This window comes from Coregonus lavaretus (genome assembly GCF_964263955.1).
Source record: "Coregonus lavaretus genome assembly, chromosome: 8".
Taxonomy (NCBI): Eukaryota; Metazoa; Chordata; class Actinopteri; order Salmoniformes; family Salmonidae; genus Coregonus; species Coregonus lavaretus.
In genome coordinates, this window is record NC_139995.1 from 42,226,305 (window position 1) to 42,251,788 (window position 25,484).

The following is a 25,484-nucleotide window of genomic DNA, read 5'->3' on the forward strand; positions in this document are numbered from 1 at the left end:
TTGGCTCTCATAAAAAATTGGAGACCTGTTGCTTTGCTGTGTGCAGAATATATATATATTTTTTAATGTCTCTCAAACAGGTTGAAAGAGTATCTGGGATTGTTGGTCCACAAGGACCAGTCCTACTGTGTACCTGATCGCTCTATTGTTGACCACTTGTTTCTAATAAGAGATGTTTTAGACATTTGTAAACTGTCTGATGTAAATGTGGGTTTACTTTCTTTGGATCAGGAGAAGGCTTTTGATCGTGTGGACCACCAGTACTTGTTTAAAACAATGAAAGCCTTTGGTTTGGGGATGTTTTTTTGTCTTGGATGAATTTACTGTATGCTGGGGCCTCGTGTATGGTGAAGGTGGGGGGTGGTTTGAGTTGTCCCATCCCTGTCCAAAGGGGCATCAGTTATACAGTCTGGCGTTTGAACCAATGCTTTGTTTTTTAAGAGCGAAGCTTACTGGTTTCTCTGTGCCAGGTGTAATGAAGGGTCCCACGATAGCACTGTCTGCGTATGCAGATGACGTGACAGTTTTTATTACAGGGGGTGAGGATGTTAAGGTTCTCTCAGACGCTTTAAAGGTGTATGAGGGGGCCTCCTCAGCTAGAGTCAATTGGGGAAAGAGTGAAGCGCTGTGGGCAGGCCAGCTTCAGATGGGGTCCGCTCCACGGTTACCAGGGGGGCTTCAGTGGGGCAGAGATGGGATGAAGACTTTGGGGGTTTTTCTAGGCTCCGATGTCTTTCAGAAAAAGAACTGGGAGGGTGTAGTGGAGAAAGTGTGTGCCAGATTGTCTAGGTGGAAATGGGTGCTGCCCCAGCTGTCTTATAGGGGAAGGGTACTGGTAGCTAATAATCTTGCTGCCTCTACCCTGTGGCACAGACTAATGATTTTACAGCCACCAAAGGGTCTGATACAAGAGCTTCAGAGGACCCTTGTCAATTTCTTCTGGTCTGGACAACATTGGATTAAAGCTTCAGCCCTGTACCTGCCACTGCACGAGGGTGGGCAAGGCCTGGTGGACATTTCTTCCAGGATCATGGCTTTCCGGCTTCAAGCAGCCCAGAGACTGTTGTACAGTGACGGTTCTAGCTGGGTTGACACAGCCTACACATTGATGAGGAGAGCGGGCTGTTTGGGCTTAGACAAGCACCTTTTCCTCTTAAAGCTGGAGGGGGGTGAGTTGCCTGGCCTGACTCCATTTTATGAGTCTGTTATGCAGGCTTGGAGAGTTCTGGTCAAGTCCCGTAAGGCCTGCACGCCACCAGGGATGTGGCTTTTTGAAGAGCCTCTTTTTCACAACACTGCCATCCAGTCCCGTGTTCTGGGTTCAGCTAGCCTACGTTCATGCCTGTTAGGCGTGGGGTGTACTAAGCTGGGTCATCTGATGTGGATCAGGAATAGGTCGTTGGAGGAGCTGGGAGAAAGAGCGGGGATCCGATCGTCTCGCCTACTGAGGAAGGTCGTCGCTGAGGTCTGTGACTCCTTGCCAGTACTTCATCTGCAGTATGTGACTGACACTTCCAATTCTGATCGGTGGAAGGAGGGTCTGGATTATGTGTTCCCTGCACTGATTGTTAGTGCTGCGGCGGGGGCATTCGAGGAGGACGTGGGGATGCTGCTTTCCTTCGATACCCCGGAGCTGGGGGAGTTCAAGGAGGTGGGAAAGAAGGCCATGTACAGAATATGTGTAAAGGTGTCCCATGCCTCTTCCCTGGAAGGGGTAAAATCGACGAGGTGGGCGGGTGTGCTTGGTCCAGGTGCCTCCCCAAAAGGCTGTTTGCGATCATTATACAAACTGCCTATTGATAAGAGGACAGCTGACCTCCAATGGAGGATAATACATGGAGCCATAGCCACCAACATGTATCTGGTACACCTGGATCCTACTGTTGGGGAGGGGTGTCCATTCTGTGCTGAGTCTGAAACTCTGGCACATCTGTTTTTACAGTGTCCCAGGTTGGTCGGGATGATTGACCTGATCACTAATTGGTTCTCAACGTTGGGAGAGGTTTTCTCTTCCCAACTGTATATATTTGGGCCAAAGTACAGGTTTAGTCAGAAAGATGTAGTTGTGTTGCTTAATTTTGTGTTAGGGGCAGCAAAATTGGCGATATGGAAGACCCGAAAGAACAGTATTCGGGGACAGGGGTCTGTGGATGTGGTGGGAATGCTGGAGGGAATGTTGGCAGCGAGACTAAGGTTTGAGTTTGCCTATTATAAACTTGTCAACAATATTGATCTGTTTATGAGTATATGGGGTATTCAGAGGCTGTTGTGTTCAGTTACTGTGGAGGAGGAATTGGAGTTGTGTTTTTAATTGATGTGTAAATGCGGTTTTGTATGAGTATTTATTGTGTGGTGGGCTCCCAGACCCAATAAAGATTATTTAAAACTCTCTCTCTCTCTCTCTCTCTCTCTCTCTCTCTCTCTCTCTCTCTCTCTCTCTCTCTCTCTCTCTCTCTCTCGCTCTCTCTCTCTCTCTCTCTCTCTCTCTCTCTCTCTCTCTCTCTCTCTCTCTCTCTCTCTCTCTCTCACCTCCCAGCTGATCTCCATGTTTGTGTTCTTGGTGCCCCAGCCTTTCAGGCCACTAGGGATAGCATCAGGAGCTGAAACACACAGTGACACAGAGGAGAATGTGATCTCTCTGGCTATTACATCAGGGAGAGGGACGGCTGGAGAAAGGTCTGACCCAACATCCTCCTAACACCTCCATACCCCCATCCCTACCCCCATCCTCTCTCTCCCTCCCTCCCGGTGAGTGACTCACAGGCTCCGCTGGTCTGGTATCTTTGCGAGGGGCTGCTGGGGCGGCTCTTGCCCACAGAGTTGACAGCGATGACTCTGAACTGGTAGTTGACGAAGGGAGAGAGCTGCAGGATGACAGAGTTGAGGTCTCCGGGGTAACTAGACAGGTTCTGCCACTGGCCAGGCTCCCAGCGGTCCTCCTCAAACTGAACCAGGAACTCTGCAGAGAGAGGGGGGGGGGGGGGGGGGAGGGAGATAGAGAAAGAGAAAGAGAGAAAAAGAGAGAGAGAGAGGTGTGACACAGGCCCTGGAACGGTTGAACGTATGTATTGTGTAGTTTCGTGTGTGTGTATTTACGTGTGACGGGGCTGTTGTGGTCATCTCCAGGTATCCAGGTCAGTCGTACGCTGCGCGCTGCAGGGTCAGACACCTCCAGGTCAATGGGAGAGTCAGGACGGTCTACACAAAGGAGGGCCATGGAGTTAGGTGGTACACACACACACACACACACACTGACACACACACAAACATGAGTGCGTGCACACACACTTACACGCACACACAAGCACGTGCATGCACACACACACACACACACATTGATAAGCACACACACGGATATGAACACGCGCACGCACACACGCTCAAATATCCCTCCCATAGACACATTTACACTAAAAATATAGAAAGACAGAAACAGAGAACAGCGCGAGAGAGAGAGAGAGAGAGAGAGAGAGAGAGAGAGAGACAGAGAGAGAGAGAGAGAGAGAGAGAGAGAGAGAGAGAGAGAGAGAGAGAGAGAGAGAGAGAGAGAGAGGTAGAAAAGGCCACGGATGTTACCTGCAGGCAAGGCACTAGACTGTGAAGGATACAGGGAGGCATCCTCTGTGAGGGGGGCAGGGGGGTGAAGGTTAGAGGTTAAAGGTTAGAGGTTAGTCAGAGCATTAGTACAGTGGAGCAACCCCCATCCACTACAGTACTACAACTGGTGCAGGGTGACGTTGCCCCTAGACACTGATCTTGGGTCAGTTTAGCATTTTCCACACTAATGGTTAAGGTTAGGATTGGGAGAGGGGAAGCTGATCCTAGATCTGTACCTAGGGGAACCTTAACTCTGGAGCAGTACAACTAAACAACCAGGAAACTATGCAGTACGATCCACCACGGTCTACATATACAACTATTAGTAACAGAAGTCTGATAGTAGTCAATAGTGATAGTAAATACAGTGACAGTCAAACATGCAACAATTTCAAGGCACATTCATTCAATCTTTAAAAACATCAAGAAGAGTTATCTATGAGGGCTCACAACAATGTTAAGAAGATGAGGGTTGATGAGAAGATGATTTGTACAATGAAAGTAGAATATTTTCACATCCATGTTGAAGACTTTGACAGTTTGTGTAGCTGGGTTCAAAGGTCAAATAGGGGGTGCTTATATTTGTCCTGTTTCACTGAATGTACAAATGGGTAACCTGTACGAGTGTGAGGTGTGAAATTGAAATGTTTCTTTGCATTCCCAACTCCCCCTGAGACACCCTCAAAGAGTGGGGTCATGGCCAGGGATCAGCCATTATTGACAGCGAACCTGGAGCAATTAGGGTTAAGTGCTAAGAGAGTCTGCTAAATTACAAAAATGTTGTACATAATGACTACTAGGGCGGCAGGTAGCCTAGCGGTAAGAGCGTTACCGAAAGGTCACTGGTTTGAATCCCAGAGCCGACTAGGTGAAGAATCTGTTGATGTGCCCTTGAGCAAGGCACTTAACCCTAATTGTTCCTGTAAGTCTCTCTGGATAAGAGTGTCTGCTAAATGACAAAAATGTAAATGCCTTGCTCAAGGGCAGACCGACAGATTTTCTTGGGATTCAAACTAGGAACCTTTTGGTTGCCCAACGCTCTAACCGCTAGGCTACCTGCCACCTACATATCCTACCTGCTGGGTTTGTGTAGTGTGTGTGTGTGTGTGTAGTGTTTGTGTGTGTGTGTGTGTGCTTGCGTGCGTGCGTGCGTGCGTGCGTGTGTGTGTGTGCGTGTACGTGTGTACCTAACACAGTAAGGCGTGCTGAGGCAGTGTCTTGGTCGATCTCTGTTTTAACAGTACAGGTGTATGTTCCCTCATCCTGCTCGTGGACATTAGGGATGGACAGGGAATCCTCATCCTTCTTCAACCTACAGACCAGCCATGGGAGGAAACATGTTATCACTATAACGTGACACTACAGAACATCACTATTACATGTTATTACACTTTAACTATCGCTATGCCCTTTCAACACCATTGTTTTTGTGTGTTTTTGTTGCATGGATTGCTTGTGCATTTCATCCCATGGACACAGGAATCAATCAAGTTACAGTTCGAGCCTTTAAAGGCTGATGGTAGAGAAAACTGTTGTTGAGTTGTTTGTGTTTTGGGGAGTCTTTCACCTCCATCCCAGAGAGAGGGGCTTGTCATCCTTCAGCCAGGTAACAGTGATGGGCAGGGTGAGGTCTGATTTGACCCGGCAGTCAAAACGAGCCATGGTGCCTCTGATTGCCGACTGGTGCTCTGGAGCCCTGACGATACGGGTTGGCTCTGAAACGAACCGTGAACACCACACACACAGGATACACACAGGACACACACACACAGGACAGACACACAGGACACACACGCATGCATATCCGGAAAATTTAGGGGGAGAGATAGGGAAGCCAAATGCCTTACATGGAATTCCTGAACAGCTGGAGCTCAACCAATTAGATCAAGAGTAGTTTTTCTCATGATATGGGATGACATTAAGGCCACTTTCTTTTGAAATGGGATGAATGAGAATAATAAACAGACTACAGAATATAAATGTCTAATGTGAATCTCTAAGTAATGTCGTCTGCTCTGAGAAAGGAGAGGTGTTAGCTGTGATAAAAGTGTTCAGAAAGGATGGATGATCCAATCCAAAACACCATAGGTTGATAAGGCACTAGGAACTGTTCGGCATCAACACAGGGGCTATTTGGTACTGAGAAGGAAACAGAAAAACAGAAGGATGAAGTGGTGCTGTGATGTGATTGGTTGCGCTCTAACCTTTGACCTCGAGGCGGACCTGGTTCTCCTCCTTGCCCAGGATGTTGCTGGCCACACAGGTGTATGTCCCCTGGTCCTCAGCCCGCGCACGCTTGATCTCTAGGCTCCCATTGATGTAGACCCGGTATTGACCACCGTCCAGACCACTGCCCTGACCATTCTTAAACCTACACACACACACACAGAGGGGAAAATACTCAGGGTAAGACACACACACACACACATGCACATCCCCACACGTAGCCACTGTGAAGGAACATTTTATGTTTGTGCTTTTCTAATAACCAATTCGACTGGGTTCATGCAAGTGACTGATTAATCGTGCCTGGGAGGAATCCTCACTATCAGTATAAGCAATTTCACAGTATGTCCAGAACATTGCTTTTAGAACCGAAAGGGATATATCTCAGTTTCAAGGTCTCAGCTTGGAGAGAAGAAGCCTCGTGAGGTATTGGTCAGTCACATGCAGGAACCAAACATTAATGATGAATTAATAATGAATAATGAATAATGTAAATCATGCAAATATAACTTGTCTGTGTAAGCAGTATATAAGATAACTAATGGGATTGTCCCGGCGGAGCTCCCGACCGACGTGTACAGTCGTGGTCAAAAGTTTTGAGAATGACACACGTATTGGTCTTCACAAAGTTCGCTGCTTCAGTGTTATGAGATATTTTTGTCAGATGTTACAATGGTATACTAAAGTATAATTACAAGCATTCCATAAGTGTCAAAGGCTTTTATTGACAATTACATTAAGTTTATGCAAAGAGTCAATATTTGCAGTGTTGACCCTTCTTTTTCAAGACCTCTGCAATCCGCTCTGGCATGCTGTTAATCAACTTCTTGGCCACATCCTGACTGATGGCAGCCCATTCTTGCATAATCAATGCTTGGAGTTTGTCAGAATTTGTGGGTTTTTGTTTGTCCACCCGCCTCTTGAGGATCGACCACAAGTTCTCAATGGGATTAAGGTCTGGGGAGTTTCCTGGCCATGGACCCAAAATGTTGATGTTTTGTTCCCCAAGCCACTTAGTTATCACTTTTGCCTTATGGCAAGGTGCTCCATCATGCATTGGTCATCACCAAACTGTTCTTGGATGGTTGGGAGAAGTTGCTCTCGGAGGATGTGTTAGTAACATACTTTATTCATGGCTGTGTTCTTAGGCAAGATTGTGAGTGAGCCCACTCCCTTGGCTGAGAAGCAACCCCACACATGAATGGTCTCAGGATGCTTTACTGTTGGCATGACACAGGACTGATGGTAACGCTCACCTTGTCTTCTAAGGACAAGATGTTTTCCGGATGCCCCAAACAATCGGAAAGGGGATTCATCAGAGAAAATGACTTTACCCCAGTCCTCAGCAGTCCAATCCCTGTACCTTTTGCAGAATATCAGTCTGCCCCTGATGTTTTTCCTGGAGAGAAGTGGCTTCTTTGCTGCCCTTCTTGACACCAGGCCATCCTCCAAAAGTCTTCATCTCACTGTGCGTGCAGATGCACTCACACCTGCCTGCTGCCATTCCTGAGCAAGCTCTGCACTGGTGGTGCCCCGATCCCGCAGCTGAATCAACTTTAGGAGACGGTCCTGGCGCTTGCTGGACTTTCTTGGGCGCCCTGACACCTTCTTCACAACAATTGAACCTCTCTCCTTGATCCGATAAATGGTTGATTTAGGTGCAATCTTACTAGCAGCAATATCCTTGCCTGTGAAGCCCTTTTTGTGCAAAGCAATGATGACGGCACGTGTTTCCTTGCAGGTAACCATGGTTAACAGAGGAAGAACAATGATTTCAAGCATCACTCTCCTTTTAAAGCTTCCAGTCTGTTATTCTAACTCAATCAGCATGACAGAGTGATCTCCAGCCTTGTCCTCGTCAACACTCTCACCTGTGTTAATGAGATAATCACTGTCATGATGGCAGCTTGTCCTTTTGTGGCAGGGCTGAAATGTAGTGGAAATGTTTTTGGGAGATTTAGTTCAATTTCATGGCAAAGAGGGACTTTGCAATTAATTGCAATTCATCTGATCACTCTTCATGACATTCTGGAGTATATGCAAATTGTCATCATCAAAACTGAGGCAGCAGACTTTGTGAAAATTAGTATTTGTGTCATTCTCAACACTTTTGACCACGACTGTACTATGGTGCATTAAGTTTGTTGGAACCTCTCCAGTTAACTGACGATAAAGAATGAGTCATTTAAGTTTGACTTTGAGTCCCTGGTGGTAATTTCCACGACACCACACAACTTTGACAGTTTTTGCACTGTTGAATCGTATCTCCTCAGAAGGTAATGTCTATCCTCTATCTGGGTCTATCTTTCCATACTCACTAGCATATGTAGTTTGGGTTTTGTGTGGACCACAGGAAGAGTAGCTGTTGCACGACAGCTAATGGGGATCCTAATAAAGTAAACTCACCAACGTAGCTCAGGAAATGGCGAGCCAAAGAAGGGACAGTCCAGGAAGGTTCTGTTGTTCTCTATCACCTTTATCAGCTGGTTCTTAGGACCAAGCATCCTGGGAGCCATGTCTATAGAGAGAGAGAGAGAGAGAGAGAGAGAGAGAGAGAGAGAGAGAGAGAGAGAGAGAGAGAAGAGGAGAGAGAGGGAGAGCGAGAGGAGGGCAGAGAGAATGAGAGAGAATGAATTTATATATTTAGTCCTATTTAATTATAGCTTAATCACTCAACATCATCATCTTCATCACCACCAACACCACTCCCTCTCTTTACCCAGTATGCTGACGAATGCGTTGGCCAGCAGGTAACCATGGTGATTGGAGGCGTTACATTGGTACACAGCGCTGCTGCCTATCTGAACCGAGCGGAAGATGATGGTGTCACCTACCACCGATCTGCTGGGGTTGGGCAGGGAGCCTGGGAGAGGGGGAGAGAGGTAGAGGGCAGAGGGAGAGAAAGGGGGGAGAGAAGAGAGAAGATAGAAGAGAAAGAGATGAGGGAGATAAATGTAAATAGTGAAAACTGGTTGGCAATAGACATGCTGATTTGAGTTGGTTTATAATGATGGTACTCTATGTCCATTAGAACACAGCAGGGTGATGAACGACTCACTATCGCTCTCCATAGGCTCTCCGTTGACCAGCCACTGGATGAGTGGTTTGGGGTTCCCATTGGCCCGACACACCAGACGACCGTTCTCATCCGGCGCTAACACCAGATTGGACGGCTTGTCCAGCCAATAGGGAGCCGCTGTTGGGTACAAGAGATGCCATTGGTCGAGATGGTCAACCCCAAATATCAACACACACACACGCGCGCACGCGCACGAACACACGCGCACACACAAAACACCCCCTCCGTGTATACCTTTAACCTGGACGTAGATGGAGTGTCGGATGCTTCCTATCTGATTGTTGGCCATGCACATGTACTCCCCTGCATCCTCCTCTGACACACTGTCAATACGCAGAGTCTTATTGTAGTTGTCTAGCTTCACCTTCTGGTTCAGGTCTCCTCCCTTCTTAAACCACTTTATAATGGGGGTGGGACTGAGAGGGGGATAGGGAGAGAGTGGGTGAGGGGGAAAAGGTAAAGGGGGGAGTGAGATTGGGTGTTATTTTTCCTGAGAAAAGATACAGTATGTGTGCGTGTATGTGTGTGTGTGTGTGTGTATGTGTGTGTGTGTGCGTCTGCGTGCGAGGGCGTGTGTATTTCAGCCACTCACACTCCGGCAGCGATACACTCCAGCTGTAGCTTTTGTCCTCTCAGCACCATCATCCTTGAGCTGTCAGTCCCCGTGGGGGAGAGGAAGGTAGGGGTGGTCTCTGCTACCTTACGACCTTGGGACAGGAGAGGAAGGGGTTAATACACACACAACCATGATCACACCCACACTAAATATTCAACACATTCACCTTCATCCAAATTCTAATCAAACATAATCATTGGAGTTTATGTTTAATCCAAAACTCACTTCCGACACCATAAGTGTACAAGCTCCTTATAAGGGTAAGAGACAGAGGAAAACTAATCGGTAGATTATTTTCATGCTTCTATGTCAGCGTCTCTGCCAAGCAAATGGAATAAATGGTTAATCTACATCCATAGAATGTCCTCATCCTTCTCTTCATGTCGCCCCATGTAGCTTTGGCTTGTTTTCCTGTTTGTTCCGCAGCCAGATCAACCTGTTAGCTGTTCCTTTGTCTGTCAACCCCCCTGGCGTGCCATTTAAACCAGAGAACAAAGAAAAACAACTACGTTGATCTCCAACTTTCAGTCCGCCAGAGAAAAGAGACCAGAAACTGTTAATAAAACAGAGTGACAAGCCTGATGAAACAGAAAACATACTGTTTTTTCTTTTATTTTCTTTCTTCTTCTAAGGAAATCATTTGATCTAATTTAAAGAGCATATTTTCGGGTCGCTGAGTTCAGATATTTCAGTGACATGCTTCATGTAACAACACCACTGCAGGGTGATGTTAAATCACTAATGTTTCCCCCTGCCAACGTTTGGATCCTTTCCAGAACCTTATGCGCTCTGTCGGGTTCAGGGTTCGGCATTAAAGGATTTATCCTCTTAAAGATAATGTATCAGAAATGTTGTGTTGCGTCATGAAGGAAGTTTAGACATAGATCAGTGGCAACACTCGTGGCTGTGAGCTGCTTATTTGTTTGTTGCATTTTAAGGACAGAAAAGTGTGTGCTATTGACGGGATAATTCACCAAAATCAACATAATTTCAACTAATGATACATTTCATAACACAGTACTTACCCTTTACCTCAAAATTCTAAATAATACACATATAAATGAATACAGCATTTCATCAGACAGTAAGACATATATGGCAAAAGTGAGTGTTACCAAACTTTAAAGACATTAGGTCGAGTTAGAAGGTTAACCCACATTAAACAGAACTAGCCTCAAAAGTAATGGCGCTATAATAAACCAGCCACAATTAGCGTTAGCTTCTTCTGTGATGCAGATCTGATCTGTAGGCCTATGGGATTAAATAATGTGTTAACGGTTAGCATCTCCAATGCCCTGCAAACAGAGAGCGTGGCAGTGTTGTTAGTGACACTTGGAGAGAGAGGATCTCAGGGATTAGTACAGACAACTGGCACAGGACATAACTGCCAGAATAATGGAAACACATGAGGAAATGAGGGATACAAAGTATATTGAAAGCAGGTGCTTCCACACAGGTGTGGTTCCTGAGTTAATTAAACAATCAACATCCCATCATGCTTAAGGTCATGTATAAAAATGCCAGACAGGCCATTAGTTTGGCCATTATTTTGGCTACCATGGTTATGCACCCATAGGATGACAATGTCCCCATTCACATGGCACGAGTGGTCACTGAATGGTTTGATGAGCATGAAAATGATGTAAACCATATGCCATGGCTGTCTCAGTCACAGGACAACCTTACTAACACTCTGTGTGTGTGTGTGTGTGTGTGTGTGTGTGTGTGTGTGTGTGTGTGTGTGTGTGTGTGTGTGTGTGTGTGTGTGTGTGTGTGTGTGTGTGTGTTTGTGTATGTGTGTGTGTGTGTGTGTGTGTGTGTGTGTGTGTGTGTGTGTGTGTGTGTGTGTGTGTGTGTGTGTGTGTGTGTGTGTGTGTAAGAGATACTCATTATGACAGGTGGTGCAGCTCTATCCCTCTCCTATGCTCTCTCTCCGTGTGTGAACACGCATGTGACTACATGCTTATAACAATGAATGAACATATCATCAATACAAATGCTTTTATTTGTATGCATGATTGTATGCATGATTTAGGATCATCCCTGTTTACTCAGCCTATCTTTTATACCTCCGCCACACGACCTTCACATAGGGGGTTAGTTGGGGGCAGTCCCCATTCTGTTCCTATGACAGTCCCCTCACAAAGGTACACATACCATCACTCCCAGGCCTACTCCCCAAGGCCAGGGTAGTAATAACATTGACCACTGGTTCCCCCTCTGGCTATGGGCTGACTGTGAAATGGGCTTGGGTTAAGGGCTTTATGATAAGCAGTAGGAGAGGAGAAGCTTTACTCTGTCCATTCCTCTAAGTGATGGGCAATTAATTAGATACAGGGGTGGAGTGTGTGTGTGTGTGTGTGTGTGTGTGTGTGTGTGTGTGTGTGTGTGTGTGTGTGTGTGTGTGTGTGTGTGTGTGTGTGTGTGTTTGTGTATGTGTGTGTGTGTGTGTGTGTGTGTGTGTGTGTGTGTGTGTGTGTGTGTGTGTGTGTGTGTGTAAGAGATACTCATTATGACAGGTGGTGCAGCTCTATCCCTCTCCTATGCTCTCTCTCCGTGTGTGAACACGCATGTGACTACATGCTTATAACAATGAATGAACATATCATCAATACAAATGCTTTTATTTGTATGCATGATTGTATGCATGATTTAGGATCATCCCTGTTTACTCAGCCTATCTTTTATACCTCCGCCACACGACCTTCACATAGGGGGTTAGTTGGGGGCAGTCCCCATTCTGTTCCTATGACAGTCCCCTCACAAAGGTACACATACCATCACTCCCAGGCCTACTCCCCAAGGCCAGGGTAGTAATAACATTGACCACTGGTTCCCCCTCTGGCTATGGGCTGACTGTGAAATGGGCTTGGGTTAAGGGCTTTATGATAAGCAGTAGGAGAGGAGAAGCTTTACTCTGTCCATTCCTCTAAGTGATGGGCAATTAATTAGATACAGGGGTGGAGTGTGTGTGTGTGTGTGTGTGTGTGTGTGTGTGTGTGTGTGTGTGTGTGTGTGTGTGTGTGTGTGTGTGTGTGTGTGTGTGTGTGTGTGTGTGTGTGTGTGTGTGTGTGTGTGTGGTTGTGGGGGAGGGCGAGGGGGGGAGAGACCAAGGAGAGATGTATTTTAGGAAGAGGAGACCTTTCTAACCCCCTCTTGGACTGCTACAGTACCCAGGGAGATTCCACAAAGCTCTACTGTCACATCTAACTTAGTTTGGAGAGGCTCTAAGGGCATGCTTGACATTGGTTGAGTTAAGGGACAACCTCAATTGGCCTATTGTCAGCTGCTGAGTTACTGCATATGCAATGAGTCAGCTTGTGAGAGAGAAGGATATGCAAGGATAAAGGACCTTATGGGCAATCAACCCAGTGTTATATTTTGCCTGTGAGAGGGGTGAGTCTCATTGAAAACAGAAGGGTGTGTAAATAAAACACGCAACACTTGAATTAAATTCAGTTTAGTAAGGCTGAGCTGGCTGGTTAGCAGGCCATGGTTAAGGTTAAGGTGCTTGCTATTGAAGGACAATATCAGTCTGGAAATAATGTTAACAGTATTGAAAGAAAATCCATTGAGTGGACAGATTAGCAGGCTAGACTATGATGCTAGCTGTGTTAGCTAGCTGTGTTGTTAACAGATCCATTGCACTGACTGGTTAGTATTAGCAGGCTAGGCTACATGGCTAGCTGTATTAGGATGATGACCGGGTACTGCTATGGGTGAAGAGTAGGGGGTAACAGGAAGAGTGTGTGTCTGGACTGGACTCACCGCCATATGGGTCAGTGGAGTTGACAGAGGAAGTGTCGTTATACGGCTCCTCTGAAAAAACACACACCACACACACACACAGGGCTGACAGCATGCAGAACACACACGCACAGAGACACTCCTGTACATACACACTCACATGCACAAAATGTAAATTAATGCATCAACAAAAAAAATGACATTAGGGGCTGATTTCCAGTTCCAAGAGAGCTGTAAGAATGGATGAGCACTGAGCAGCTTTCTCCCCTGCGTCAGAAAAAGAGAAATGTCAACTTCTTACAGACAGATGGGCACTGTGGAGAAATCCTCTGTCAGGAACAATTGTGGCAGAGCCGTAGGAGAGAACACAGGCACAACACACACTGAGGAACAAAGGAGAATGTCCTGGTAAAATAACATACTGTACATGTCATGGCCTCAGGCCACCTCTAGAGGGAGACATCTCATATTTCATATTTCATGTGAGGCACACTGGTTGACCATACAATAGATGATCCTATTCACACACAACAATAGAACACGGCTACATTCAAATACTTTTTGGTTGGTGTAGGGATACGTGTGTGTGTGTGTGTAGCCTACTTACTGGTCTGCACTTTGAGTGTGAAGGGGTTCTTCTGCTGGATGGTATGTGTGAAGAGGAAGCGGGCGTTGCAGCTGTAGTCTGTGTGTGAGTCTTTAGCCAGAACGTTAGCGAAATACAGATCTCCATTCAGACCCATGGACACACGCCTGTCCTGGGTTATAGACATCATGGCTGTGGAGGGAGAGAAGGAGGGAGAGAGAAGGAGGAAGGGAGAAGGAGGGAGGGAGGGAAGGAAGGAAAGGAGAGAGAAAGAGATGGCAGGCGGTGGAGAGAGAGGAAGGAGGGAGGGAGAGAGATAAAGAGAAGGGAGGCAGTTGAGAGAGAGGAAGGAGGGAGGGAGAGAGAGAAAGAGAAGGGAGGCAGTAGAGAGAGGAAGGAGGGAGGGAGAGAGAAAGAGAAGGAAGGCAGTAGAGAGAGAGGAAGGAGGGAGGGAGAGAGAGAGAAAGAGAAGGGAGGCGGTAGAGAGAGAGGAAGGAGGGAGGGAGAGATGTAGCGAGGGAGAGGTAAGGATGGGGGGAGGAGGGAGAGGGAGAGAGAGAGGTAAGTATGGGGGAGAAAGAAGGGAGAGAGAGTGAGTGAGAAAGATACTAAATCATTTAGACTGTATGCTTCATAATGAACCATAACATGATCTAATTTCAGAGGCATTCACGAAACTGGCCAAGCTGAGTAGCCTACATCTCAAAAACAGAGTCAGTCCCAACCAGATAGGATAAAGATCAAATAGACGTTACCCTTTAAACACTGTAATTTGGTCTCATTGGTTTAACCTCCTAACTAGACTGGCCCTGGGCTGAGTGTATGTAACGTGTAATAGAGTACCATGTCTGTTCTCTCTAGCAGTGTTTGGACATACAGTGGTAGCCAGTGGGGCCAGGCATAGACAATATATCCTATCTAGGATTCTATATCTATGGTGCCAGCTAGTTCAGCTCTAGTGGTCATCCTCCGTGATGATGTGGCACTGGGACTTGTCGCTCTGGGGCTCTGTGTTAACGTTAACTCCTAACACACACAGACGCTCCCGACAGATGATCACACACTCTGTAACCAAGACGAGCGACAGGGCCAATCCTGGTTGTCTTGACGGTGCCCGAGGTCACCCAGCCGGTGGTCTAATGTAGTGGTGGTGTGTAATTGTGACTGGGCAATGTGCCATAATGCTATGATCACTGTATGTTCTAATCTACTGTATGTATTATGTTCATAGCGGCCCCAGGGCTATTATTAGCATGGCTAATAAAGATGTAGTGAAGTGAGAGTAGTGGAGTACAGTCCAGAGAGTATAGCGACACCATTAGCTGTGAAGGACCACTTCAGTCTGGGCTCTATAAATGGCTTCTGCCTGCTCTTGGTTCTGCTTTCTCAGCTCTTTACCCAGCAGAGTCAGAGAATCACACACTCACACACATACACACACACACACACAGAGATTTACAGTGGGTCAGCAATAACACACACCACTAGAGAAGAGGACAGAGCGATAGTAAGGAGGGAGAGAGAGTGAACGAATGAGAAAGCGAGAGAGAGCAAGAGAGAGAGAGTGAGAGAGAGAGAGAGAGAGAGAGAGAGAGAGAGAGAGAGAGAGAGAGAGAGAGAGAGAGAGAGAGAGAGAGAGAGAGAAAGAGAGATAGAGAGAGAGGGGGGAGAGAGAGTGAGAGAGGGGGGAGAGAGAGAGAGAGAGAGAGAGAGAGAGAGAGAGAGAGAGTGAGAGAGAGAGAGAGAGAGAGAGAGAGAGAGAGACAAAATAAAGCGATAGCATAAAAGAGAAAGTGACAGAAGAGCTGATGAGGTCACCTATGAGGACAAAACGACTGGATAAAGAGGGACAGAAGGACACAGAGGGAGAGGGGGACAGACAAACATACAAACATACAGAGAGAGAGCTAGACTCACCGCTGTTCATCCAGAAGGTGTGTGGAGGGGGCAGGCCTGGAGGAGGGTTACAGGCCAAGACTAGGGAAGAACCCTCACCCACTACCACTGGCTCCAACACCTCCTTAGGCCACAGAGGGGACTCTGACAGAGGGAGCAACAGATGGAGAGAGATATTTAGATGACATGAGATCACAGGAGACTGCTGAGGGGGAGAACGGCTCATAATAATGGCCAGAACGGAGCAAATGGAATGGCATCGAACACCTGGGAACCATGTGTTCGATATATTTGATACCATTCCACTGATTCCACTTCAGTCATTACCACAAGCCCTGTCCTCCCCAATTAAGGTGCCACCAACCTCCTGTGCATTAGATACTTATTACAAGTCATATTCACAGTCTACAGATTTCTAGTGTCAGAGGGTGTGTGTGTGTGTGTGTGTGTGTGTGTGAGTGTGTGCTTGTGTGTGTGCGTGTGTGCATGGATGTGTATTAACAGACTCCTCACTCGACACTCGTAGTAGGATCTTGCTGGTCAGCGCCGTTCCAAAGTCGTTAGAAGCGAAACACTGGTATTCTCCCTCATAGTCCTCTGGCCTCCCTCCGCTCCGGAAGCCAATCTCCAGAGTTCCCGAGCGCTTCCGCATCGTCACCCGTGGATCCTTCCCCACGTTGAAGAACTTCCCGTTCCGTCGCCATGAGAACCTGAGTTGCCATGGAAACAACAGAACACAACAGAACAGGGTCAGAACCATCTACAGGATTAGTCAGTGATGTCAGAAATCTCAACATCCTTCTTCAACAATTCTTCCTAGTCTGGTTGATGACATCACTGACTAATACTTCTTCATCTCAACCACCAAGGGGTTTTGAGCGACTTCAATAGGACCCAGATTAAGCCTAAATCTGAGAAGATTCTCCATTTAGAAATGCTTTTAACGGCCAGGAGAAAAGGCTTAATCTGTATCTGTGCAACCACACAAAATGTTTTTGGTGTTTTTCAGAAGCTCTTCTGATTGGTTAACCAATGAATACAGCATGTGGTTGCATAACTGCTAGGGCTGCTATTTTGAAGGGGATTATAGAGTGTGTTTACTGTCATATTTACATAACATACTGTACAGTAGAGGAACGGTGCGGAGAGGAGGGGAGAGAAGAGGTGAAGAGTGAGAGAAGAGGAGGGGAGGGGGAGGACAGGATAGGATAGGAGAGGAGAGGAGAGAGAGGAGAGGAGAGGAGAGGGGAGAGGAGAGGAGAGGAGAGGAGAGGAGAGGAGAGGAGAGGAGAGGAGAGGAGAGGAGAGGAGAGGAGAGGAGAGGAGAGGAGAGGAGAGGAGAGGAGAGGAGAGGAGAGGAGAGGAGAGGAGAGGAGAGGAGAGGAGAGGAGAGGAGAGGAGAGGAGAGGAGCCCCATAGCTCTGTCTGTGGCAGACTGTAGAACCAAGGCCGTAGGACCAGAGCTACAGCAGGACAATGGCTCTCTCTCTATGAGGCTGTATGGAAGCCAACAGGACTGTTTGGGACTGAATGAGTGATTGATCCCTCTTTGAGTGATCCATGAGCATGAATAGTCAACTGGGCACATTATTCTAGTACAATTACTTTCCTGGGAAGTGTGTTCATGTGTAACAGTGTGTGTGTATGTGTAACAGTGTGTGTGTAACAGTGTGTGTGTTGTGAGTGTGTGTAATGTAAACCTTCACTGTGCCTCAAAACAAACAAAAAGCACCCCTGAATGAGATCACTGTGCTCAGCTGGTCAGAGCCACGTTACACATCCACAGGAGAACTAAGGGTTTGTGTGTGTCTATGTGTGTGTATGTGTGTGTGTGTGTGTGTGTGTCTGTGTGTTTCTGTCTGTGTAACCCTAATTGCTCCTGTAAGTCGCTCTGGATAACAGCGTCTGCTAAATGACTAAAATGTACATTTAAATGTGTGTGTGTGTGCATGCCTTGTCGTGTATTATGCCATCTACTGGCATGATGGGAGAGGAGGGGGATTGAGTAGAGGGGAGATGAGGGGGTGGATGGATGGGAGAGGAGGGAGAGTGAGGGGAGAGGAGGGGGAGTGAGGGGAGAGGAGGGGGAGTGAGGGGAGAGGAGGGAGAGTGAGGGAGAGGAGGGAGAGTGAGGGGAGAGGAGGGGGTGGATGGGAGAGGAGGGGGAGTGAGGGGAGAGGAGGGGGAGTGAGGGCAGAGGAGGGAGAGTGAGGGGAGAGGAGGGGGAGTGAGGGGAGAGGAGGGGGAGTGAGGGGAGAGGAGGGAGAGTGAGGGGAGAGGAGGGGGTGGATGGGAGAGGAGGGGGAGTGAGGGGAGAGGAGGGGGTGGATGGGAGAGGAGGGGGAGTGAGGGGAGAGGAGGGGGAGTGAGGGGAGAGGAGGGGAGTGGAGGGGGGGTGAGGGGAGAGGAGGGGGAGTGAGGGGAGAGGAGGGGGGAGTGAGGGGAGAGGAGAGGGAGTGAGGGGAGAGGAGGGGGTGTGAGGGGAGAGGAGGGGGAGTGAGGGGAGAGGAGGGGAGTGAGGGGAGAGGAGGGGGAGTGAGGGGAGAGGAGGGGAGTGGAGGGGGAGTGAGGGGAGAGGAGGGGGAGTGAGGGGAGAGGAGGGGGAGTGAGGGAGAGGTTCAGGTTTTTAGGGGCGGCAGGTAGCCTAGTGGTTAAGAGTGTTGGGCCAGTAACCGAAAGCTAGTTCGAATCCCCGAGCAGGCAAGGTTAACCCAAACAAAAACTACTCCCCGGGTGCCGATGATGTGGACATCGATTAAGGCAGCCCCCTGCACCTCTCTGATTCAGAGGGGTTGTGTTAAATGCAGAAGACACATTTCAGTTGAAAGCATTCAGTTGTGCAACTGGATAGGTATCCCCTTTCCCTAGGTGGAAGAAAAAGGAGGAGGAGGAGGATCATATTGTAATGTCAGGAGAGCTGGATGGCGCTGTCATGTGGTTGCTGGATGGCTGTCATGTGGAGGCTGGATAGCTGTCATGGGGTGGCTGGATGGCTGTCATGGGGTGGCTGGATGGCTGTCATGGGGTGGCTGGATGGCTGTCATGGGGTGGCTGGTTGGCTGTCATGGGGTGGCTGGTTGGCTGTCATGGGGTGACTGTCATGTGGTGGCTGGATGGTTTGGAATCGAGGAATAGAAGTGGAGGTGGGTTTACGGGGTTAGGGGTGTCATGACTCTCATGTGATGGTCCCACGTGAGAAGCCCAAGATCAGAATACAGAGAAGCAACAATCTACAGATCTCACTCTCTCTCTCCCGTGGTCATTCTTATTAATATGCCATTTAGCAGACGCTTTTATCCAAAGCGACTTACAGTCATGCGTGCATACATTTTTGTGTATGGGTGGTCCCGGGGATCGAACCCACTACCTTGGCGTTACAAGCGCCGTGCTCTACCAGCTGAGCTACAGAGGACCACAATGAGCAAAGTAAGGATTGATGTGGGGGTTTTATGACCCCTCGCGCCAATCCTAAATATTGGTGATCGGAATGTCTCTGTGTTACAGGGATAGATTGCCGCCTAAAAACTCTAACATCAAAAGATTGGACATTGGAACATTGTTGTTAAGATCCAATCTGTTTGGAATGGTCGGTGGGGATCTAATAATCATGTCATATTGTTTATTGTTGTTTTGTGATGTCATTAAGGATGATATTACTAAATAACTGTGTCGCTGAAAGTGTACACATTTCAGTTATCAGGTTTGCATCTAAAAGTTGTATAAAATATATGATTAAGTATGAAAATACGTTTGTGAAGATAGCAATGTGATATTAGCCTTTTAAATGAGATAAATGTTTTTCATAGAAACTCTTGCCAGTCAGTAGCCACACCCCAAGTGACATTAGAGATCGTGTTGGCGTGATGGAATGCCCCTTTTTACCAGAGCATAAAGGCTTGAAAGACAAATCAACCTTTAGACCAGGAAGCCCCACGGCTTAAAATGGTTGACACTTTACAGACCAGAAAACATGAGACGGTAGTCCATACGTTTGAAATGGTGATACTCTCAACCTCTCCACGAGGTGAAGAAGCAGATAAACGCACTAGACCTTATCATATCAGCTGGCATGTATAGTCGTCTAGAGAACTTTCACTAAAGACACGAGTTGGGAAGGACAACCCTCTCAGACAACCGTTGGTACATCTGAAGTATCTATTCTAACGAACACTCGATTCGAAGAAAAGCAGAGTCTCACCGAAGTGACACTCAAAACCTTTTTGAGAAAGCGGTTCAACAGAGACGACAATCAAGGAAAGATACGCGTAAATATATACAGTTGAAGTCGGAAGTTTACATACACCTTAGCCAAATACATTTAAACTCAGTTTTTCACAATTCCTGACATTTAATCCTAGTAAAAATTTACATACACTCAATTAGTATTTGGTAGCATTGCCTTTCAATTGTTTAACTTGGGTCAAACGTTTCGGGTAGCCTTCCACAAGCTTCCCACAATAAGTTGGGTGAATTCTGGCCAATTCCTCCTGACAGAGCTGGTGTAACTGAGTCTGGTTTGTAGGCCTCCTTGCTCGCACACGTGATTTCAATTCTGCCCACATATTTTCTATAGGCTTGAGGTCAGGGTTTTGTGATGGCCACTCCAATACCTTGACTTTGTTGTCCTTAAGCCATTTTGCCACAACTTTGGAAGTATGCATGGGGTCATTGTCCATTTGGAAGACCCATTTGCGACCAAGCTTTAACTTCCTGACTGATGTCTTGAGATGTTACTTCAATATATCCACATAATTTTCCTTCCTCATGATGCCATCTATTTTGTGAAGTGCACCAGTCCTTCCTGCAGCAAAGCACCCCCACAGCATGATGCTGCCACCCCCGTGCTTCACGGTTGGGATGGTGTTCTTCGGCTTGCAAGCGACCCCCTTTTTCCTCCAAACATAACGATGGTCATTATGGCCAAACAGTTCTATTTTTGTTTCATCAGAACAGAGGACATTTCTCCAAAAAGTACAATCTTTGTCCCCATGTGCAGTTGCAAACCGTAGTCTGGCTTTTTTTATGCCGGTTTTGGAGCAGTGGCTTCTTCCTTGCTGAGTGGCCTTTCAGGTTATGTTGATATAGGACTCGTTTTACTGTGGATATAGATACTTTTGTACCTGTTTCATCCAGCATCTTCACAAGGTCCTTTGCTGTTGTTCTGGGATTGATTTGCACTTTTCGCACCAAAGTACGTTCATCTCTAGGAGACATTGCATTTCATATCCGAATGAGCGTTGGTTAGGGTGCTAAGTATTATGATTACTGTGAGCATAGTTTCCAAATGTAACAAAGATAGTTTGAATCTCTGTCTCTCCCTTTCACTCTCTTTCTACTGACCCCTCCTTCCTCTAACCAATAAGTCATGCTATTGTTAGTCCAGTCCACTAGGGACCTGTTTTCATTGTATTACGTTAGCAATCAGTAACCTATACCGTGTGTGTGTGTTTTTATTCTGTGCTATTATTTAGTTAGTTAGTAAATAAATAATTAAGCCAATTTGTGTATTGCTGATTCATCAATAAGGTTAGGGTTCTTGCAGGTTCAAGGATAATGCGACATTCAGAATGAGACTGAGGTAATGATTTAATAAGTGACTGTTATCGATATATAACATACATATCTTCTAAGAGTTTAATTCGGGAGATGATAACACATTCCGTGGAGCCCCAAATTCCTAATGAATTAATTGTTACATGATTAATTTAATCGAGTGACAATTAAACATAGTTAGTTGATTCGATAAATAACAGTCATCACATTAATGTAAGTCACGTCACGACAGGGGGTTGGGGCAAAGTGTGCCAATGAGTATGGGGTGGCGGTTTGGTGGGGTTCAGGTAGGGGTTGGAATGGGGTTCAGGTGGAGGGTAGGGGGGTGAAATGTGGTGAAGGATGGCAGAGCAGTGCTGAGCTGACCTATTCATGCTCACAACCATGACTGTCACCCAGTATAACTGTCACAGTCAGTCAGTCAGAGGAAGACAGAGAGAGCAGAGTGACATGGTAGGTTGACAGTAGGGCAGGGGGAGTTAAAGAGGGAGACAACGGGGAGAGAGGACTCAAGAGAAACAAGAATAAAATAAGGAGCTGGAGAGTAAATATGAGAGAGGGAGAACAAGTGGAGACAGCTTCAGTAGGGAGAAAGGGAGGGATAGAGTGAGAGAACGACGGCGTAGGAAAGTATGCAGGATGAAGAGAGAACGAAACAATCACTAACAAAAAGACAATAGAAATAATCAGAGAGAGAGAGAAAAAGCGGGCGAGAGGGTGTGAGAAATGAGAGACGACAAGCTGAGTGGAGGAGGGAGGCGATGGATGAGGGAAGGACAGAGAGAGGGATGGAGCGATGAGAGGAGGTATTTGTGTGTAACTCACGTTGGCACGGGGTTCCCCTTGGCCTCACATTCAATGATGATGTTATCTCTGGGATCAACAATGTAGTCCTTCAACGACTGTTTCCCTATGGTGGGAGGCTGCTTCACTGGAGAGAGAGAGAGAGAGAGAGAGAGAGAGAGAGAGAGAGAGAGAGAGAGAGAGAGAGAGAGAGAGAGAGAGAGAGAGAGAGAGAGAGAGAGAGAGAGAGAGAGAGAGAGAGAGAGAGAGAGAGAGGAGAGAGAGAGAGAGAGAGAATGCAAACAGAGAGAGAGAGAGAAAAGGAGTTAGAGAGAGCAAGATTCAGCCCATATTCTAATTAAGCAATAAGGCCAGAGGAGGTGTGGTATACGGCCAATATACCACGGCTAAGGACTGTTCTTATGCACAATGCAATGGGGAGTGCCTGGATACAGCCATTAGCTATGGTATATTGGCCATATACACCGCAAACCCCCGAGATGGGTTATTGCTATTAACCAACGTAACTTTTTTGTCATACCCGTGGTACATGTATACGTCTGATATACCACGGCTTTCAGCCAATCACCATTCAGGGCTCAAACCAGCCAGTTTATGATATATTCTATATTGTGTTCAGTACTGGATTTTCCAAAGCAACCTCTAGGCACTAGCCCTGGTAGGCATGTACTGTACATCTAAAAAGATTAAGACATCGCAACAGACAAGACACATCACCAGACATCACACAACCCCCAAGCACACACACACACACACACAAACACACTCACACACACAGACATCAGCCATATCCAGGAGAAGTGAAGTGAGGAGGAGAGGAGAGCATTGGGCTATGGTGTAGATGATTGGGTTCCATTGACTCTGTGTATTCTCCCCTCCCTCTGGCCTTAACACAGCTGTGCTCACTCTTGTATACATATTTAATTGCTCACTTAAGCCAGATGATTCCCCACTGTTTCTCTGCCCTTGTCCACTTCTAGATCACTGAGCACTGGGGGTCATTCTGCTCTGCTCTGTACTGTCACTACACATCTATCAGACCCAGCCTCATCTATCAGACCCAGCCTCATCTATCAGACCCAGCCTCATCTATCAGACCCAGCCTCATCTATCAGACCCAGCCTCATCTATCAGACCCAGGCTCATCTATCAGACCCAGCCTCATCTATCAGACCCAGCCTCATCTATCAGACCCAGGCTCATCTATCAGACCCAGCCTCATCTATCAGACCCAGCCTCATCTATCAGACCCAGGCTCATCTATCAGACCCAGGCTCATCTATCAGACCCAGGCTCATCTATCAGACCCAGCCTCATCTATCAGACCCAGGCTCATCTATCAGACCCAGCCTCATCTATCAGACCCAGCCTCATCTATCAGACCCAGGCTCATCTATCAGACCCAGCCTCATCTATCAGACCCAGGCTCATCTATCAGACCCAGGCTCAACTGTAAGGCCCAGCCTTAAAGAAAACATATTATTCTGCCTCTACAGATCTTAATTTGATCACCCTGTTGCAGGAGAACTTTCCTGATGACAAGCAGTCTGTTTCTTTCTTCCTGTTGTTATTATAACCGTGTCTTTCTACTTCCTACCCTGCCTATAGAATAATACACTAATACACTATCGCAAAAGAGGACGTGATGGGGTGAGGTTGTGTTTCTCTAAGCGGGAGGTAAGCTTGGCTACTTATATGGTGTCGAGTAAAGCTTAAACCATATATTTAGATTGTAGGTAGGTATTGTAGTTAGGTATTGTAGGTTGTTTATCTAGGTAGTTATTGTAGGTTATTGTAGGTAAGTATTGTATTCGGCTGAGCCCGGTGAAGCACGAGGCTAGCTAACCCACTACCTGGACCAATAAAGCTAGGTAGCTAGCGGGTAGCTACTGGTAATTATTAGCAACTGTGGATAGTTGTTTCCAATGTTATTTCACGCTTAAGAGTACTTGTAATTATGCCAGCTAGCTACCTACCATTCAGCTGTTTTTCTAACCTCATTATCTGAAGCGTTAACGTTAGGTAGTTAGTAGCTACTGTACTCGAAATGTAGCTAGCATGTTGCTACCTGGATAGCTAACTAAACAATAGCTGGAACGACCTAGCTATAATGTTTGGAGACGCTTTCTCTCCGTTGGGACATACGCGAACTGGCTGAATCGATTCAGTGGCTAGCTTTGCACTTAACTGGCTAACAGTAGCTACTAAGGGTAAGTTATAACCTACATTTATTTTTGTTTTGTTTTTACATACTGGTAACCAGAGTCGTTCAAGGGAATTCGGGACATGGGTGACTTGTTAACGTTAGCTTGGCTCTCTCTGTGTGTTTCGTGCCGTGGTAGGAGGGGTTGGTTCGTTGGCTGAGAGCAATGGCTAGCTAGTATGTTAACTATTCTAGCTAGCTAACTAACTGGCTGAATAAGTTGACAACGTACTCACTCAAACTGTCAAAACTAACCCAAAACTTTACACAACGTTAGACACGGACACGAATGATCTGTTTGGCGTGTTAACACACTGTTAGTGGTTTGTTGTAACCGAGTATTGGTGCTAAACCGTGTTATTGGAGGCTGGCATGCTAGTTGGCTATGAAGTCATAGGATTCGGTGCCCTGGGTGGTTTTTACAGAAGAATACTGTACCAAGTTAGCTAGCTGAATAAACTAAGTTGGAGTCTGTTCCTAGAAAACATTGAACCGCTGTAGTTTACAACAATTATAATTTCTTATGTGGAAGTTGGGAGAGGCCCCGCTCTCTCGCTTTCCCAGATGTTTAGTTAATTTCATTCCGATCTCCTTTGCATTATTGTAGCCTTTTCTGTAGCCTGTCAACTATGTGTCTGTCTATCCCTGTTCTCTCCTCTCTGCACAGGCCATACAAACGCTTCACACCGCTTGGCTGCTGCCACTCTAATCTGGTGGTCCCTGCGCGCACAACCCACGTGGAGTTCCAGGTCTCCGGCAGTCTCTGGAACTGCCGTTCTGCGGCCAACAAGGCAGAGTTCATCTCAGCCTATGCTACCCTCCAGTACCTCGACTTCTTGGCGCTGACGGAAACATGGATTACCACAGAAAACACTGCTACTCCTACTGCTCTTTCCTCGTCTGATCATGTGTTCTCGCATACCCCGAAAGCATCTGGTCAGTGCGGTGGTGGCACAGGAATCCTCATCTCTCCCACGTGGACATTCTCTCTTTTTCCCCTGACCCATCTGTCTCTCTCCTCATTTGAATTCCATGCTGTCACAGTCACTAGCCCATTCAAGCTTAACATCCTTGTCATTTATCGCCCTCCAGGTTTCCTTGGAGAGTTCATCAATGAGCTTGAAGCCTTGATAAGTTCCTTTCCTGAGGATGGCTCACCCCTCACAGTTCTGGGTGA

General features: G+C 46.8%; 1 protein-coding gene across 1 annotated transcript in view; it reads right to left on the reverse strand.

Moving 5' to 3' along the window:
- Positions 1–25,484, reverse strand: part of LOC311134352 (neurofascin-like) — a 118,431-nt gene that overhangs the window by 50,970 nt on the left and 41,977 nt on the right. Inside the window, exons 4-19 of the mRNA XM_084168001.1 lie at positions 22,126–22,231; positions 16,261–16,457; positions 15,769–15,891; positions 13,873–14,043; positions 13,287–13,337; positions 9,495–9,609; positions 9,137–9,318; positions 8,882–9,019; positions 8,543–8,686; positions 8,230–8,341; positions 5,802–5,968; positions 5,165–5,312; positions 4,785–4,909; positions 3,097–3,198; positions 2,762–2,959; positions 2,530–2,600 (exon numbers count right to left, since the gene is read on the reverse strand). Coding sequence (XP_084024127.1) covers positions 2,530–2,600; positions 2,762–2,959; positions 3,097–3,198; positions 4,785–4,909; positions 5,165–5,312; positions 5,802–5,968; positions 8,230–8,341; positions 8,543–8,686; positions 8,882–9,019; positions 9,137–9,318; positions 9,495–9,609; positions 13,287–13,337; positions 13,873–14,043; positions 15,769–15,891; positions 16,261–16,457; positions 22,126–22,231 — 2,150 coding nt within the window. The remainder of the gene's footprint in view (positions 1–2,529; positions 2,601–2,761; positions 2,960–3,096; positions 3,199–4,784; positions 4,910–5,164; positions 5,313–5,801; positions 5,969–8,229; positions 8,342–8,542; positions 8,687–8,881; positions 9,020–9,136; positions 9,319–9,494; positions 9,610–13,286; positions 13,338–13,872; positions 14,044–15,768; positions 15,892–16,260; positions 16,458–22,125; positions 22,232–25,484) is intronic.